This window comes from Oncorhynchus nerka, linkage group LG12 (assembly GCF_034236695.1).
Source record: "Oncorhynchus nerka isolate Pitt River linkage group LG12, Oner_Uvic_2.0, whole genome shotgun sequence".
Classification (NCBI taxonomy): Eukaryota; Metazoa; Chordata; class Actinopteri; order Salmoniformes; family Salmonidae; genus Oncorhynchus; species Oncorhynchus nerka.
In genome coordinates this window covers 71,688,887-71,700,266 of record NC_088407.1, presented here as the reverse complement: position 1 = coordinate 71,700,266, position 11,380 = coordinate 71,688,887, and the positions used below count along the sequence as shown (strand labels likewise).

Below are 11,380 nucleotides of genomic sequence, written 5' to 3'. Positions count from 1 at the left end.
TCTCAAGAATAGGCCTTAAAACATTGCAGAACACTTCATACTATATTGACTGCCTTCTTGCTATCGCTATTGAAACTACAGTGACTATGTGGGTAAATTATTAATCTGAAGATAGTGATGTCATTTACGGCAAGTGTGTGCTATATCTCTTTAACTATGGGCTTGAAAGGTTGTCAAACAAACAATCACAAATAAAATTCCCCTCAAAGCGATGTACAGTGTATGATCACCTCTACGTTGTGGGAAAAATAAAGGCCTATTGGATTTAGTTTTTTGCTTGGATCAAGTACTGGTACAGAAGCGAATGTCCTTGAGAGCTGATGGTGAAGTTGCTACATATTACTATAGCAGCCTAAGCTTAATTTTTAATTGAACACTGAGGTCGAGGCAACATTAGTGAGCTCCTCCATCCCCACCACTGGCCCATGCCTCAGACACACGTCCTTCAGCAGCAGACACAGAGATCAAGGTAAAGACGTTGATGCGCCCAGACCAAGTCTCACACACCACCCAGCTATGCCCGTAGACACAACGTTCCTATAATGGACTTAGCCCCTCAGACCACATCAATTTTAATGCCTCCTCAGCACCCACTGGAATGGGGGTCCCCATTCTAAGAATTACATTTCTATGGGCATGCCCGCCCAGACATCAAAAACCCAGCTGCAGGCCAATACCCCAGCTTTCTTCTGTCTGTCTCTCTAAGGTTGTTTTCCTAAAAAAGTTACAACCACTTTCTGTTTTGTTTCCTTGCCACGATACTAATGAGTATCGTAATACTGGTATGGCCCCGGCTCTACACAGTACCCCTGCTTTATCTCAAATCTCCTTCTCCACAATCATGAATTATTCACCTCACCAACCCTCAAATCTCTCTCTTTATCTCCTCAGATCTACAGTCTCCTGCCAGTTGTGTTTGAGAGTCCCTCTACATCTTAGCCTGTGGCTCACTGGGCTCTTTGGTCCCTTGTTTACTCTGGAGCTGCAGGGGAAGAGGTGAGCCCTAATAAGCTCCAAACCAGGCTTGACACTGAAATAAAGAACTCCAAACTGAAACAACTGAATCAAAGGAGAGTAAAGAATGTGTATCCTGATACCAAAGAAAGCAGTATTTGTATTTGTATTTTCCAATGTGTATCTGACACTGCTGTGTCCTAGGCCTAGGATATCATCCAATTTACATGGATGGTTTCCCCTGTTGTGCACTGAACAGAGATCCTAGGCTCTGAAAGCAAGTCCTTTTTCAGCTCTGCTAGCAGTGTGTTGAGTCTGCATGTCGTTTTTCAGCTCTGTTAGCAGTGTGTTGAGTCTGCATGTCGTTTTTCAGCTCTGTTAGCAGTGTGTTGAGTCTGCATGTGGTTTTTCAGCTCTGCTAGCAGTGTGTTGCGTCTGCATGTCGTTTTTCAGCTCTGTTAGCAGTGTGTTGAGTCTGCATGTCGTTTTTCAGCTCTGTTAGCAGTGTGTTGAGTCTGCATGTCGTTTTTCAGCTCTGCTAGCAGTGAGTTGCGTCTGCATGTCATTTTTCAGCTCTGTTAGCAGTGTGTTGAGTCTGCATGTCGTTTTCTTCTCTGTCAGCAGTGTGTTGAGTCTGCATGTCGTTTTCTGCTCTGTCAGCAGTGTGTTGAGTCTGCATGTCGTTTTCAGCTCTGTTAGCAGTGTGTTGAGTCTGCATGTCGTTTTTCAGCTCTTCTAGCTGTGTGTTGAGTCTGCATGTCGTTTTTCATCTCTGTTAGCAGTGTGTTGAGTCTGCATGTCGTTTTCATCTCTGTTAGCAGTGTGTTGAGTCTGCATGTCGTTTTTCAGCTCTGTTAGCAGTGTGTTGAGTCTGCATGTCGTTTTCAGCTCTGTTAGCAGTGTGTTGAGTCTGCATGTCATTTTTCATCTCTGATAGCAGTGTGTTGAGTCTGCATGTCGTTTTTCAGCTCTGTTAGCAACGTTGAGTCTGCAAAGTTGTAGAGCTCTCAGCAGTATGCAGAGAGCAGAACAGGAAGACAGATGACTGGGGTGTGTGGGGGCGCTGCTGCAGTCCCCCCTCCGCCTCCCTCCACCCCTTCACTCCTGTTCTGAGCCAACACATGCCCTCCCAGTGACACAGCACAATTGCAACCAGCTGCTGCTGTTTACCCAGAGCCCTGCCGTAGCTGCATTGGCATGGCAATGGATCAACGCTAGGGCCTGCCAGGCAGGACAGGGACCCCAAGGTCAAGGGAGATGGGGCCACGGATAGGGGGGAAAGGGGGGGATAAGGAGTGGGGAGTTTGCCTAGAGCTGGAGTGTGAGAGACTTCATCCACCACCACCATGAACACCAACTCCATCCTACCCTGCAGCTAAGCTTTATCTAATTATGATGATGAGGTCTGGAGATTGTTTTATCATGATATGAATCTGTCTGATAATACGTTAAAAGACAAGTTTTTTTTTAGGTCACCGCATACAGCAATAGCAGGGCTCTGTATTTTGAATGGCAGGTTTAGTAACTGATTTTAGAAAGTGAAAGTATCCCTGCCTGCAGAGTGCAAAAAATCGCAGATGTTTTTTTTTTTTTTGGTCTCTAAAAATCCATTCTTCTCTAATTTTGGAATGCAGGATGTGGCTTATACAACAATAGAGAGTTATAGTTAATTTAATTGCTGACAGAAGCAGAGTGAACTGTTGAAATGACACCCAAATGAATTCATGGGTATTTTTAACGGAAAATACAAACCATCTTTTCAATCAGAGATTTTCAAAACTAACCATAGTGTAAAAATATATTTTTTAAAGTATAGCGCTCAAAGAAAAAGAAAAACGACTTAACATAACCTCAATCAATAAAATATTTATGTCTCGTGTAGAATTGATGTTTTCACTTAGGATGATTTACAGCAATAAATATACAGTATGAAGACTTATTTTTACATCTTAAATATTTGAGCACTTTAATTGAGTGCATAGCATGTTATGAGTTATGAGGTTATGGCATTTTAAAACTCTTTAGACACACACATATTAATTTTATTTTCCTTACTGTCACGACTTCCGCTGAAGTCCCTCTCCTTGTTCGAGCGGCGTTCGGCGGTCGACGTCACAGGCCTTCTAGCCATCACCGATCCACTTTTCATTTTCCATTTGTTTTGTCTTTGCATTTTACACACCTGGTTTCAATTCCCCCCATTACATGTTCATTATTTAACCCTCTGGTTTCCCCCATGTTTTTGTGCATGTTTGTTTTATTGTAAGGCTGTATCTGACGGCTGGTATTATTGTTGCCGGGTTTTGTATTTACGTCCATTTATTTCGTGGTATCGGTATTTTTCCAGCACCATAGTATTGTGTTTATACTGGTGTTTTCTTGAATTAAATACCTTGTCCGCGCATCTCAGCTCTCCTGCGCCTGACTCCTTTCACCAGTTACCCACAGCCTTGAGACTTACACTTTATAAGATTACAATTGAGAATCTGTGTACAAACATAAATTCCCAATCAATATATTTTCTTGGGGCTCAGATGTCACTGACACCAGACCCCCTCAGTAAAGACTGAGGATACGTCCCAAATGACACACTATTCCCCCTATTGAGTGCACTACCTTTGACCAGAGCCGTAAATGCCCTGGTCAAAAATAGTGCACTAAAAAGGGAATAGCTTGCAGACTGAGGCAGAGAGAAATCCCCAACCTAGAGAGGGAGATAATTTAAGTCAGCTGAGCTATGTTTAACTATGCTGTTGTGTTTGTATGGGAATACCTTGCTTCTCTCTGCCTAGAAAAGCACCACATGTCTGGGAAAGTGCCACTGGCAGCTGCCCATAAGGAAGAGTGCCAGTCACTAAGGAGTCACTCAGTACTGAATCAAATACTCACTGAATGGATTTCTCCCACTCTCTCACTCCCACAAATACACACACACACACACACACTCTATCTGTCAGAGAAAGAAATCTGGAGGAAGAACTTGGCAAACGAGGCCATCTTCTCACGTTTCATCTGTAAAGCATCCAACCTGTCCGGTGTCTGTAAGAGCCACACCAATAATTACTGTACACAGGAGTCATCATTTTGGACCCTTTGGCATTTTCCTCCTCAGTGCTGGCGTTGTCAGGTGTGACTGTGTAGCCTTGAGCTAGCAGGTCTGCCTTGCAGTATCTCCCTCATTTCACCTCATACAGCCACCTCATACAGCCACCTTTCATCTTTCTCTAAGTCTCACTTCTCCATCTTCACTTTACACCGTTCCCCTTTCAGGAATACATCTAGACTTACTGGAGGGAGATTTGTATTTTTAGAGGAACTTGTGCTTTTCTGATGGACATAAACAAATTATATACTGCCGTATTTAGTTATTTATTATATGGTCGTTGTAATGATATTTTGGGGATCAACTAGCATTATACCGAAAGTTGACCTAAAGTCAATGGACGTTGGTTTGTACAGTAAAGACAGTGTGTTGACTTTTTCCACATTTTGCTAATTTTATTCTAAAATAGATTTGTTTTTAAATGTTCACTCATCAATCTACACAAAATACCCTAAAATGACAAAGCAAAAACACATTTGTAGAAATGTTTGCAAACGTATAAAAAATAACAACTGAAACATCACATTCACATAAGTATTCAGACCCTTTGCTATGAGACTCGAAATTGAGCTCAGGTGCATCTTGTTTCCATTGATCATCCTTGAGATGTTTCTACAACTTGATTGGAGTCCACCTGTGGTAAATTCAATTGATTGGACATGATTTGGAAAAGCACACACCTGTCTTTATAAGGTTCCACAGTTGACAGTGTATGTCAGAGCAAAGAACCCGATGGTCACTCTGAAATAGCTCTGTGGAGATGGGAGAACCTTTCAGAAGGACAACCATCTCTGCAGCACTCCACCAATCTTTTATTTTATTTAACCTTTATTTAATTAGGCACATTTTTTAAATACATTTTAGAATAAGGGTGTAACATAACAAAATGTTGAAAAAGTCAAGGGATCTGAATTCTTTCTGAATGCATTGAATATATGGGATTAAAAACAATATCATGCTGATCAGTGTCCCTAAAAATGAAGGTCAAGTTGAGGTGAAATAAGTGTACAGAACTGAAAACAGGACTTGAATGGAAATAAATTGACCACAATACTGTTCAGTTCTTTAAACAGAACCACAAATAGATGGCTGCACTAGTGGGCCTTCCTCTTTAATGGGGACCATCTAATCAGAAGTGCATCCTATCAACAACCAGTCTCAACCCCAGCCAGTGTCTCCAAACACAGGACATGCCTCAGCAGTGGTGTAAAGTATTTAACAAAAAATACTTTAAAGTACTACTTATTAATACTGTATAAGACATTTGAAATTATTAATACTTTAACTTTTGATACTTAAGTATATTCTAGCAATTACATTTACTTTTTAAACTTAAGCATATTTAAAACCAAATACTTTTAAACATTTACTCAAGTAGTATTTTACTAGGTTAAATGCACTTTTACTTGTCATTTTGTCATCAAGAACTAGTCTGAAGGGGTTTGGTAGGACCTCTCAGGCTGCGTTCACAGGCAGCCCAATTCTTTTTTTTTTTTTGACCAATCACATCAGAGCTTTTTCAGAGTTGATCTGATTGGTCAAAAGACCAATTAGTGAAACAAATATCAGAATTGGGCTGCCTATATAAACGCAGTCATACTTTGTTCCTAAAATATAGAACAGCATGCAAATTAATAACCACAGCTACACAGGAAAAGCAGTAAATGTTCAATGCTCATTGACCTGATAAGACACTGAGCTGTCTGGCTTGGCTTTCATGGTGGCTGGTTTGGTTGAAAGTGAAACAGCTGCTGTAGTTAGATGAGTCTAGAGAGTGACAGAAATATGCGGGAAGTAGTCCTGTTGACGCATGTCACAGAGTGCTCATCCCACTCAACCTGGACTCATGGGTAAACAATAACATAGTAAATGTAAATCCGAGAAAGTCCAATTAGTTTGATATGTTACGATTTGTATGGTATGTATTAATTTGTGGATGTCCATAATCCATTTAGTATATTTAACAAATTGTAAATTCGTATATGTTACGAATTGCAATTAGTACAATATGTTGTTCCGAAAACCAATTCCTGCGACATTTTTGAAATTTGCAAAACGGGATATGTTATGAATTTCTATTTGTTGTCGCTAACGTTAGCTAAGTGGCTAAGGTTAGCTAGGCTAGGGGTAGCTAACATGCGAATTACTTGCAAAGTAGCTAAACAGTAGTAAGTAGTTGCAAAGTTGCTAATTAGGAAAATGCTGAAGTCGCCCATGATGAGATTCGAACATGCAATCTTTGGGTTGCTAGATGTTCACGTTATACGCCTGACCAGCCACCCTACTTTAGTTTTTGACTTAAGTAACCTGTCATATGTAACCATACCTTATGTAATATATCATACTAATTTGAGTGTTCCAGATTTACATTCAATATGTTACATCTAGTCTATGAGACCAGGCTGATACGACTGGTGGTTGGGGATGTTTGATTGGATATGCAGTGCCACCAGGTGTTTATAGAGAGTAACTGCAACTCGTATTAGGCTTCCAAGTCAAGTGGGCAATAGTAGGTTGTATATTTTCATCTCTGACTTAGTAACATGTTGTATTTCATGAAGATGGAAGATTGTGTAAATATTATTTTAAAAAGAAAAGCACAACTCACCAGGCATCAGGTAAAAAATAACATACAACCAAAGCATTCCTTTATTTTCACCTTATGCTTTAGGACAAAATAACAACCAATGAGTTTACTGTGGACTGTACATTGTGGTCTCAAGGCTTAAATTAAACTTGTTGTATTTGAACAGACTGAACACAATCTATATATTGAATACTCACCGGTTTGAAGAGACAGATTGAAACTGAACATAATGTCATCACTGTCACAACAATGAAAGTCCAATATACTGTACATCATTCAATAGAGTAAGTATGTAATATATACACATGTAACCAGATCAGATAACATGGATTTCTGCAGACTCTGCGGCAACAATGGGGGATAAGGAGAAGTGCAGTGTTCTGGTCTATTTTCTGTAAATTACTAGTTGTCCTACACAGTAGAAGACTAGATGTCCAGTTGTCCTACACAGTAGATGGCAGTCATTCAACCAGAGAGTTCTTCTAGACGCTGGACCACGGCAGTCGCCACTTTTCTTTTTGCCTCAGCCGAACACCATAGGCAGATATATATATTAAACAAACCCAGGTAGAAAACTAACATGGTAAACTCTCAAACGTGTAAAACATACACGATGTTAGTGACGAATACACCGTTTGTCTCCCAACATTGCCAATGTTTGTCTTTACTATCTATTGTTACCTCAGGGCTATCAGGCGAAGACACCAAAGGCTGGCCACTGTCTGACATCTCTCTGATGTTCAGGTGTAGAGGAATGTCTCCTAGACAGAGGAGGGAGAAGAAACAGTCTACACTCTATTATCCTTCTATTACACATGAGATTCAGATAAATGATTAACTCTGTAACTCTGTAATGACCCCCAGAGTATCAGCAAGCGACCTTTCTCCGTCTGACTCAAAGATGTGGGTGGTTACACTTGGGGCACTGAAACACGCTCATATTCTGGACTATACCCAGAACCTATGAGATGTGACATAAAGTTGAAGTTGGACGTTTACATACACCTTAGCCAAATACATTTAAACTCTGTTTTTCACAATTCCTGACATTTAAGCCTAGTCAAAATTCCATGTCTTAGGTCAGGTAGGATCAGAATAATAGTAGAGAGAATGATTTATTTCAGGTTTTTATTTATTTCATCACATTCCCAGTGTGTCAGAAGTTTACATACACTCAATTAATTAGTATTTGATAGCATTGCCTTTAAAATGTTTAACTTGGGTCAAACATTTCAGGTAGCCTTCCACAAGCTTCCCACAATAGGTTTGGTGAATTTTGGCCCATTCCTCCTAACAGAGCTGGTGTAACTGAGTCAGGTTTGTAGGCCTCCTTGCTCGCAACACAATTTTTCAGTTCTGCCCACAAATTTTCTATAGGATTGAGGTCAGGGCTTTTTGATGGCCACTTCAATACCTTGACTTTGTTGTCCTTAAGCCATTTTGCCACAACTTTGGAAGTATGCTTGGGTTTCATTGTCCATTTGGAAGACCGATTTGAGACCAAGCCTCAACTTCCTGACTGATGTCTTGAGATGTGCTTCAATATATCCACATAATTTTCCTGCCTCATGATGCCATCTATTTTGTGAAGTGCACCAGTCCCTCCTGCAGCAAAGCACCCCCCACAACATGATGCTGCCACCCCCATGCTTCACGGTTCCCCCTTTTTCCTCCAAACATAACGATGGACATTATGGCCAAACAGTTCATTTTTTTGTTTCATCAGACCAGAGGACATTTCTCCAAAAAGTACGATCTTTGTCCCCATGTGCAGTTGCAAACCGTAGTCTGGATTTTTTATGGCGGTTTTGGAGCAGTGGCTTCTTCCTTGCTGAGCGGCTTTTTAGGTTATGTTGATGTAGGACTCATTTTACTCTGGATAAAGATATATATATTTTTTTTACCCCTTTTTCTCCCCAATTTCGTGGTTTCCAATTGTTAGTAGCTACTATCTTGTCTCATCGCTACAACTCCCATACGGGCTCGGGAGAGGGCTGCCTCTCGGGCTGCCTCTTGGGGCTGCCTCTCGGGTTTCCTTGCTAGCTGCGTACCTTCATATCGTCGTTGTTCCTCTATTCTCCAGTATTTCTCCTCATAGTATCGCCGTTCCTCTTGCGCTGCCTCGAACGCCTCCTTAGGACGGCGATACTCCCCCGGCTGTGTCCAGGGTCCTGGTCCATCCAATATCTCCTCCCAGGTCCATTTACCCATTAAGCGCTGTTCCCCCTTTTCACGCTGCTTGGTCCTGGTTTGGTGGGTTATTCTGTCACGTTCGTCATAACGAGGAGACCAAGGCGCAGGATGATAAGAATACATTCTTCTTTAATAAGCAAAGAACACTAAACAAACTAACAAAACGACCGTGACGCTAATTACAACAAGTGCTGACATGCAACTACACATAGACAATAACCTACAAAATGGCAACCTAAATAGGATCCTCATTCAGAAACAACAATAAACAGCTGCCTCTGATTGGGAACCAATTCAGACCACCATAGACCTACATTTACCTAGACATACCAAAACCCCATAGATATACAAAAACCCTAGACAAGCCAAAACATACCACCCTCGTCACAGCCTGACCTAACCAAAATAATAAAGAAAACAAAGACAACTAAGGTCAGGGCGTGACATAGTGTGACTGAAAAGGCAGGTTCTCCACAAGCAAGATCTGTTCTTCAGCAGTGTCTCTATGCAATGCTTCAAGTCAAACGTGCAGATGATCAATCTGATGCTGAATGGGTGGAGGTACTACTAAATTATGTTCTACTCCTTTTTCAAATGCAAATATGGTCTATACTAGTGAGAATGCATGCTAATAATAATAATTGCACCTTGCCGAAGATAATCATTTGGTGTTTTCATAAGATTTCATGTTTTCAGATTGACAGAGGGATGGTATATATCTGCTTTTTCAAATGTGCTACAGAGGACATTATCCCCAAAATGGGTAGGTGTTCAGCTTTTCCAGTTTTGGACAATACTGCAATAATGCACCTACCTGGGCTTCGCAAGACTGTGAACAGTAAATGTTACTGTTCTTCAATTAATCGTAAAGCAGTATTGCTACTGAGTGGTTATTAATCCCTTTGCTATACTATACTCTACAGCGAACACTCTGTGTGAGGCTGACTCTGGGAAGTATGTGTCAGTGCTGGACCTGCCTGGGAGCGTTCTCATCGTGCCTCAGGCTACACTGGGAGGCAAGGCCAAAGGGAAGGGCATGCAGTACCACAATAACATTGGGAAAGAAGAGGGCCTGCAGCTGTATTCTAACTTTGTCTCCTTCTTTGAGAAGGAACTGGCTTTGTCCAGTAAGAGTAGTAAGATTGCAACCAACATCAAACATGGAACTTATGGGAACAGACAAGTGCTGAAGCTGGATACCAACGGACCATGCACACACCTGATGGAGTTTTGAAACTTCCAATACTAATTACATTTCACATTGAATGACCAATTGCACTCTTGTCCCTAAAATGGTGGTACTGTATGCGTAGCTGGCAATAGTTTTTATTAGAATTTGTGTGTTTGTATCATGTTCTTTGGTTAAATTATACAAAATGTAATACGATAATGAAGTCAAAAGAAAGTCTGAACTCAACTGAAATATTTGTTTTGACATCCTTGTTGCAATTTGTGAAATGGCAACTTGTGACATCTAGTGGGAATTTATAAGCACTGCACCAGCAACACAAAAATATAAATGCAACATTTACAGTTCACATAAGGAAATCAGTCAATTGAAATGAATTCACCAGGCCCTAATTTATGGATTTCACATGACTGGGAATACATATATGCATCTGTTGGTCACGGATACCTTAAGAAATGGGAAGGGGCGTGGATCAGAAACCCAGTCAGTATCTGGTGTGACCACCATTTGTCTCATGCAGCGTGACACATCCCCTTCACATAGAGTTGATCAGGCTGTTGATTGTGGCCTGTGGAATTTTGTCCCACTCCTCTTCAATGGCTGTTGCTAGATATTGGCGGCGACTGGAACAATCTGTCGTACACGTCAATCCAGAGCATCCCAAACATGCTCAATCAACATGTCAAATCAAATCAAATGTATTTGTCACATACACATGGTTAGCTGATGTTAATGAAAGTGTTGCGAAATGCTTTTGCTTCTATTTCCGACCATGCAGTAATATCTAACAAGTAATATAACCTAACAATTTCACAACAACTACCTTATACACACAAGTGTAAAGGAATGAATATGAATATGTACATAAAAATATATAAATGAGTGATGGCAGAACGGAATAGGCAAGATGCAGTAGAAGGTATAGAGTACAGTATATACATATGAGATGAGTAATGTAGGGTATGAAAACATTATATGAAGTGGCATTGTTTAAAGTGGCTCGTGATACATTACATCAAGATGCAGTAGATGGTATAGCGTACAGTATATACATATGAGATGAGTAATGTAGGGTATGTAAACATTATATAAAGTGGCTAGTGATAAATTGATTACATCAATTTTTACATTATTAAAGTGGCTGGAGTTGAGTCAGTATGTTGGCAGCAGCCACTCAATGTTAGTGATGACTTTTTAACAGTCTGATGGCCTTGAGATAGAAGCTGTTTTTCAGTCTCTCGGTCCCCACTTTGATGCACCTGTACTGACCTCGCCTTCTGGATGATAGGGGGGTGAACAGGCAGTGGCTCGGGTGGTTGTTGTCCTTGATTATCTTTTTGGCCTTCCTGTGACA

The 11,380-nt window shown here is 40.8% G+C and overlaps 1 protein-coding gene across 1 annotated transcript; it reads left to right on the top strand.

Moving 5' to 3' along the window:
* The first annotated feature begins 425 nt into the window (after positions 1–425).
* On the top strand, positions 426–10,071 carry LOC115138824 (D-aminoacyl-tRNA deacylase 2-like). The gene is made up of 5 exons (XM_029676018.1): positions 426–469; positions 892–996; positions 9,287–9,398; positions 9,534–9,600; positions 9,761–10,071. The coding sequence occupies exons 1-5, from the start codon at positions 426–428 to the stop codon at positions 10,069–10,071; spliced, it is 639 nt and encodes a 212-aa protein (XP_029531878.1).
* Positions 10,072–11,380: the final 1,309 nt, after the last annotated feature.

Coding starts and splice junctions, on each gene's coding strand:
- LOC115138824 (XM_029676018.1), top strand. CDS start 426: ATGCCTCAGACACACGTCCTTCAGCAGCAGACACAGAGATCAAG. Junction 9,399..9,533: donor CTGATGCTGAATGGGTGGAG/GTACTACTAAAT, acceptor TCATGTTTTCAG/ATTGACAGAGGGATGGTATA. Junction 9,601..9,760: donor GGACATTATCCCCAAAATGG/GTAGGTGTTCAG, acceptor TATACTCTACAG/CGAACACTCTGTGTGAGGCT.